Source organism: Nyctereutes procyonoides, unplaced genomic scaffold (assembly GCF_905146905.1).
Source record: "Nyctereutes procyonoides isolate TBG_1078 unplaced genomic scaffold, NYPRO_anot_genome, whole genome shotgun sequence".
Lineage (NCBI taxonomy): Eukaryota > Metazoa > Chordata > Mammalia > Carnivora > Canidae > Nyctereutes > Nyctereutes procyonoides.
In genome coordinates, this window is record NW_026575031.1 from 1,270,653 (window position 1) to 1,278,535 (window position 7,883).

A 7,883-nucleotide genomic window follows, 5' to 3' on the forward strand; every position below is an offset into this window, starting at 1 on the left:
TTAAGTTAAAACACAATCTGGGTTACTGGAATTTAGTAAAACATTGCAATTGGTCCTAAAAAGCAGGAGGGTTCAGGAGGCATGTGTTTCTTCTTGGCTCTGTCTTGCCTGGTCAATGTGGGGCAATGTTACTAGGTTAGACATTAGGGGCTATGTTTCCATAATAAATGTGTGTTGACATTTTAGGAGACCTACAATGGACATAGTTGGACCAGACCCACTGGATGATGCGTAAGTAATGAGGATGATAAAAAAGTTCAGTAGAGGAGCTGCTATGGGAAGGATGTGCCCCAATCCAGCAAGGAAGAGAACCTCCATTATGTAGAACATTATCTCCTCAGGCCCAGCAGCCTTCAAGGGGAGAAAAGACTGTAGTTTCAGATCTTTGGACCTCTTCATATTAATAATGGTGGGGGAATTTCAGAAACCTCTAATGCCTCAAAAAGCAAGTCAATCTTATTTGGAGAAAAGATCCACTTCCACCCCTGCCCCCTACCTAGCCTGTGTGCCTACTTGACTGGGATAGAAAATATGCAGCATAAATTCCTCAGGAGACTGTAACAAAAGGGAATTGAAAAAAATCCCTTCACCCTCACAAATCTTTAAATGCTTTAAAGGTATAACTTGGATTCTGCCATGTTCCATATAAAATTTTAAAAAATAAGTAAGTTGGAGCATAATTATTCATATGAAAAATATTCTTCTGCTTTGTAAAGTGTTTGTGTTTTAATGGGTTCCACTTATAATATTAAAAATTAAAATGTGACTTGACTCCAGAATTTATTCTATGCAAAACACTGTAGAAATCAATTTCTCATGGAAAATTACAACATAGGGCTACTTAGAGTAATAGCAGAAGATGGGAGGATGAATGAGATTACCAGGGGAAATCTTAGGGCTCCTCTGTTTTCCTGTCCTGAGTTTAGTAAGAAAGATGATTTTCCTATAGACAGGGGATGATGGAAATACCGAAATTAGAAGTCACCAAACAAAATCTTGACTACCTGAACTCAGACCTTGAAAAGGACCTGCAAAGACTGGATGATGCAAATCAAACTCTTCTCAGAAAAATTCAAGAGAAAGAAGAAGCTATTCAAAGGTCAGGCTTTGCAGCTGGAGAGGAAAGGGCTTCTCAACTGAATGGTCTTTAAAATAAAGAGAAGATGGGAGGAAGGTTTCCTTTTTTTTGTTGATAAATCTTGGTGTGTTAAATACTGAAGCATGAACTGTGATGCCCCCAGAAGCTTTATGTATCGATTTTGCATTAAATTCCTACATTAGGCTGATGTTGTATTTGCCACTGTGATTGAGAGTCGATCTGGCTCCCTGAGACCTTGGCTTTCTAAACTGGGTTCCTGGCAGCTTCCTTATGACTGATCCACATCTAGGTGTCTGTATTTTGCAGTCTGGAAGGAGAGATTGCCCTGTCACTAGGACGAGCCAATGAGAGGGAGGAGTTGAACCATATCACATCTGAGAAGGAGGAAATCTTGAGGAACCTGGAATCAGAGACAGCAAAGCTGGTAAGAAGGTGTCTAGAAAAGGACCATGTGATGCATTTGGCTTGCAGTCAGCTGCTGCTCTCTTCCTCAGGGGATTATCATCCATGATCATTGCTATGTCTGGAGAAATCAGAGGAGAAAGCTCCGAGAATGAAGCGTTTGGCATGGGGTTTCCTAGGCCTGGGCTCTCTTCCCAGATCCTCTGTGTGGGGCCAGAGTGTACTCCCCACTCCCCTCCCCTGCTCCATACATTATCCCCAGACCATATTTTAGAGACCCAGGGAGGGGGAAAGTACAAAAGCAGAGCAGTTTATCCCCTTTACCTCTTCCTTTCCACAGGAAAAAAGTAACAAGATTCTAAGCAGGAATGTGGTGGAGCTTCAGAAGAAGGTAAAGAGAGCCACCCTTGAAGGAGGTTCACTTCTTAGGAATCTTGACAGAATAGTATGAACCCCTGAACTCTCTAGTCAGAAAGACCCAAGAAGGAGCAACCAGCTAAATGTGTGTGCTCCCTCTCCTCTGCTGCCTACTCAATTTCTTAGGACAAACTCTGATTAACACCCCGACTTGTTCCCTGGCATTACAGATTTGATGAGAGAACTAAGGGACTATAGGAGAAAAGACTTTTCCCTCCCTCCCCCAACTGTTCTGCCCTCTTGTCTCTTCCCCCTCTTCCTCCTTGCTCCTTGTATAGTTGTTTTCATGGCCTATGGGAACAAAAAGGGGTCTAACCAGCCACCCTGGATTTAGGCAGCTCCCATAAGCAAGAAGGAGACACTCTATCTGGGATCTAGGTTAATTAATCATCATTCCATAGCCCTGAGACCCCAAAGTCTAGCCCAGCTTTTTATGTCTGTGTGGCCCCACTCAGTTCATGTTTTTGGGGGTGGTATTTCAGATTTCAAGGAGACGTAAGAATGATGGCCTTGATAAAGAAACCCTAAAGCAGATGTTGGCAGAACTGAAGGTGAGCAGAAAAGCAAACCTTGAGATTTTCTGGGAGATGTGTCAAGTCTAGGTCTGGGGAGGAACTGCTTTCAAAGGACTCTCCCAAGCTAAGTATGTCTGTGTGCTTATCAGAGTGAGCCAGTGTCTTTTACCTCATGGCCCATGTGACATTCAGGACATGATCAGTCACGTAACTGCAGAGGTAACTTCAATGCCATCAAAGTTGAGGGGATTGCTCCAGAGATCTCAACACCCATCAGTCACTAGAACACACGTGCTGAAGCACATGAGGGCCTGCCAAGAAGCTTAGGGTCTGAATGACACACAATACAGATATTCGAGTAGGATGAGAATACTAACTTCCGTAATTATACAGAGATATGTCAGTAATCTTATCTCATTTTCCAACCCATGCCTTATGGTCCAAAAAAGTTTTGTTTTTTTAAAGATTTTATTTATTCATGTAAGACACAGAGAGAGAGGCAGAGACACCGGCAGAGGGAGAAGCAGGCTCCATGCAGGGAGCCTGATGCGGGACTCAATCCTGGGATTCCAGGATCACACCCTGGGCTGAAGGCAGGCACTAAACCACTGAGCCACCCAGGGATTCCCCCCAAAAAGTTTATTTTTGAAATTTATTTTATTTTTTTTCTTCTATTAGAAGGTAAGCCCAATGAGGGCAAGAGTTTTTAATCTATGTTCACTCCTATTTCTCCAGTGCCTAAAAACAGCACTTGGCATATGGTAGATACTCAATATTTGTTGAATGAATGCATTAATAAATGAATGAATGAACTAGATGCCCAACAGAGGACAGACAGATACCCTGTTGGGAACCTTTCTGCAGATTTACATGGTGAATGTGGCAATTTGGCTGAGCCTACCATGCCAGAGCCCTATTATTCCTTTTTTTTTTCTCTGAAAGGGAGGCATGAGATTTCTTTTTTGCTCTGTGATTCAGAGGGTGTGTGAGTACACCTTATGGAATATAAGAGGGAGAAAGAGGCCCATGAGCTTTGGTCAGTTGGGCTAGAGGAAGGAGGATGGTAAGGCCCAGAGACTGGGGAGTCAGATGACCAGGGCACAAAGGTCAGCTCTGCCACTGTGTGACTTTCAAAGTTAAGCACTTAACTTCTTGCCTTTGTCTTCTCATCTAACAAATAGAGCTAATGACAATACCCACCCCAGATTATTACAATGTGTCTTCAATCCCTCAATATAGGGTAGCTATTTTTATCATGTTTCTTTGCTGGTCTTGGAGAGAGGGTGATCACTACCCATTTGCTTTCCACAAGACAATGCTATTCACTTTCGGCTGTCTTCCAGGTGAGACTACAAAAGTCAACAGAATCCTGCACAAAGCAAGAGAAGGAGCTGTTCAAGGTAGAGGCAGTTTCTCCTCATGGAAGGTCTGTCCAGGATATAAATGGCAGAGAACCCCAAAGGTCTTAGAAACAGGACAGCTTGGGGCACAGGATGGGGAGGAGCAAGAATCTGGTGGATGAATTTCTGATTCACATGCAGGTGAAGGGAAAGAAAACTTATATTAGAAGTAGTGATTTCACCATTTCTTAAACACCCTTTTATCTCTACTATTCAAAATACTATCATTGAATCCCAAGCCTAAGTGCACTGATACCTCTCCTGCTGTTTCCCCTGACAGGCATACGACAACCTGAGCCAACAATTTTTGTTTTGCTCAAAATTATACCATGTCCATGAATGATTAGATCACTGCTCTGTGATGTGCTTGTTTGCCTTTAAAGTAAGAAGTTGCTAGGTTATCAGTGAAATGTCCAATGCACCAGTTAGGGTACCCAGGAGCAGCCTAGGCTTGGTTCTGATGAGATCTGTTAATTTTCTTTTCTTTCTAGATAGAGAGTGACTACCAATCTTTGCATCAGCTCTGTGAGGACCAGGCCCACTACATAAAGGTATGCTGCCTACAGGTGCAAGTCAGAGTAGAGGTGGAATTTCTCCAAAGCCAGGGGTTCTTTGGTTTCTCATTAGGCTAAAATCTGCCACTGGGCAAAATGCCTTTTGTACAACAGCAATAACAACAAAACAGACGTATGTTAAGGATTTACTTTGTGCCAGGCACTGGCACAACATATAGTATTTTTCTCCATCAATTTGTCCAATGAAACTATGGGGATGTTATTGTTATAATCAAGGACACTGGGGTTTGGGGGAGTTAGGTAATGTGCTCTGGGAACACAATTTTAAGCATCAGAGCTGGGATTTGAATACAAGCAGAATTCAAAGAAGGAACTCTTTTTTTTTTTCTTTTCATGTATATTCACCTAGTCCCAGTATCTCTCATTTTTTATTAGAATATTTCCCTACTCATGTGTGCACACTCATGCATGCACCATTTAGACTATTAGGGATAACTTTAGAGAATCATCAATGACATTGAAATGAAATATGGGGAAATTCTTCATTCTAACAATTTTTTTTTCCATGGGAAGAAATACCAGGAAATTCTGAGGCAGATGGAAAAGGAAAAAGAGGTGCTGCTTCTTGAAAAAGAAGTGTAAGTTTGGAAAAATGATGTCCCCAATGGGACTGCAGTGATAGTTCCCGGGACATCTTGGAAGGGGACAAAGCTTCTCAGACCAGCTTTATTTTCTTAGACTTCAGGTCATAAAATTATTTTCCTATGCTTTACCCTAATTTTGTTTATTATTTTACCTTTTACACTTAGATTTGCATTCATCTGGAATTTGTTTTTCTTCTATTGTGTGAGGTAGAGATCAAGATAATGATTTTTCTGTGTAGAGCCAATTGACCAAGCACCATTTATTTAAGAGAACATGCATTTTCAGTGGTGCCTTGTTTTATAAGTCAAGTGACTATATATTTGTAAGACTTTCTGCAGTTTCAGCCCAACATCAGGGTTATGTCAGGGTTATTCTTCATTGATTGTCTTTTCCCTTAAGAATGGACCACACTTTGCTAGTTTCTCTGTATGTTGAGCCATTATAAGTTTTGAATGTTAAACACTGAGTGTTATCAAGAATCCAGGATATAAATCATAGATGTTGCATGGCTTAGAAAAGCACCTTTCATCAGCTCCTCAGATGAGTTATATATTTCTTGGATCTGATCTTTTTCACCCAGATTCAAAGCCCAGAACAACTCTTCCCAAATAGTGAAACCTGGTTCAATTCTGGTAGAGACCATCCAAAGCAACATGGTAAGTTTTCCTTGTCCCACGTTTGAGTTTTCTTTCATCCATCCCTCCCCTGGCTTTTCTCTTTCTGCTCCTTGCATTCCCCTCCCCTTTTTAATAAACCTAGAGTTAGGACATAATGAAGATCAGTGCCTTGTTCCATACCCTATGGCCGCTACCCCAGTGGCTCTTAGCCACCCTGCTACACTGTCTCTCTGTGACCGCATGGACAGGCACATCTGTGGCTTTTCTTGCTTCTCATAGGAGAAGACCATCATTAAGAAACAGAAGAGAATCTTTTGGTACAGGTAAGTGGTAGAATCTTGGCTTTTATCTAGTCTAGGCTACATTTGCTCTATAAAAGTGAGTGACTTGGTAAGGACATAAGGAATAAGGATAAATATACCCACCAACAAGAAACTATCAGGCAGCCCCAGATTTTTCCCAACCTTTCCTTCCTTCTTTCCCCAGCATCAGAGTTAAGCAGAACTTGGTGGCTGGAAAAAATAGCTATTTGTTCAAGATGAAGGCTGCAGGTTGCATTTTACTTTACATTTCCATTTTTATGGTTCTTGGTGTGCTCCTTTCTATTTTTCAGATCCTGAACCTGGTAATCTCTGCTATACTCTTTGTTGGAAAGACAGTTCAGGGTGCACTCATTCTTTCAGTTCTTTTACTATAGGCTGTAAAATTTTTAAAAATATTTTATTTATTTATTTGAGAAAAAGAAAGAGAAAAGCACAGAGGGGTAGAGGGGAAGGGGGGCAGAGGGGCAGAGGGAGAGGGAGAAGCAGGCTTCCTGCTGAGCAGGGAGCCTAACTTGGGGACTTGGGGCTCCATCCCAGGACCCTGGGATCATGACCTGAGCTGAAGACAGATGCTTAACCAGCTAAGTCACCCAGGTGGCTGTAAAATTTTATTATTTTATTTTATTTTATTCTTTAAGATTTTATTTATTCATAGAGACAGAGAGAGAGAGGGGGCAGAGACACAGGCAGAGGGAGAAGCAGACTCCATACAGGAAGCCCGACGTGGGACTGGATTTAGGGTCTCCAGGATCACACCCCAGGCTGCAGGTGGCGCTAAACCGATGAGCCACCAAGGCTGCCCAGCTGTAAAATTTTAGAAAACAAAAATCACCTGAACTCTCTGTGAAACAAGCAGACTAACTCTGAAATGCTCCATGTGGCCCTTTAATGAAGAGCTTCAATTTATGAGATTTTAATATAGTTGAAGACTGAGGGCCTTAGACAAGATTTCAGTGTGAAATTTTCTTGGGGCACACAAGAAAACGCACACACACACATGCACGCACATCTTTTATTGTTTAACTTGGTCTCTTTTGACACTTGATGTTTAGAAAAAACCTATCCTAATGATTTTGCCTGGACATTAATGTCAGAAATGTCCCAATCTTATTTCAAATTCTAGAATGGCTTCCTATAGTAAACCCGAGGAAGGCTACTGGTCATGAGACTCATAGACTCATAGTCCTGAACATTTTCTGGCAACCTCCAAAAGGCCTGCCACATAAGTATTACCTGGAAAATCTCCTTTTGCACCTCCAACTTTTTCTAGGAGACATCTAGTCTGTCAGAGGGCTTACGTGTCAGGAAAGCCATATGCAGTTTCTAACCACTCCATGGATCTTTTTCTGTTATTCCCTATCCCTTCCCCTCATCCTTTGTGTCTTTATACTCCATCAGTTTTGCCCTGAAGAAAGCAATTCAGTTATTTATGAGTGTGAGTGTCACCCCCAAAGCTGGGTCCTGGGCTGTTCTCTCTCCCCTAGGCTAACCAAGAATGTCTCTTTGCAGACATTTCAGGTGTCTTGTCTTCATGGTCATGATCTTCGTTAGGCTGCTGGGCTATGTACTTTTCCACCTGCAGTACATAAATCCAGACCTTCTTGTGGATGCCCTACCCATGGTAATGAGCAGGGACACCTTGAAGAGGCTGAGGGAGGTCTTATTTCCCTTCCTCACTCTAGAGGTAGAAGAAGTTCTACCCCATTAGGCTAAAGTGATGTGAGGGGCTCCACGCTGTACCCAGTGGAGAAAGGGGGGACATGGCTATAGCCCTGAGTCTGGGATGGACCAAGAAGGAAGTGGGAGCCTTGACTTGGACATCTGACCTCTTCATTTCATTCTCTTCCCTTGCTTTTCCCTTTGGAGTGGCTCTCTTTTAAATAAAGAATATGTTTGACCAGAGTTCACTGTGTTGGTCTGTGAATTTGGTCTGTGAGTCCTGGGGCCTCA

At 42.2% G+C, this 7,883-nt stretch overlaps 1 protein-coding gene across 1 annotated transcript; it reads left to right on the top strand.

The window, feature by feature from the left end:
- The first annotated feature begins 196 nt into the window (after positions 1–196).
- On the top strand, positions 197–7,641 carry LOC129504076 (transmembrane and coiled-coil domain-containing protein 5B-like). The gene is given in 11 exon segments (XM_055316577.1): positions 197–231; positions 950–1,099; positions 1,406–1,523; positions 1,842–1,892; positions 2,401–2,469; positions 3,777–3,833; positions 4,325–4,384; positions 4,922–5,046; positions 5,523–5,649; positions 5,890–5,933; positions 7,443–7,641. Coding segments are annotated over 11 exon segments (1,035 nt in total).
- Positions 7,642–7,883: the final 242 nt, after the last annotated feature.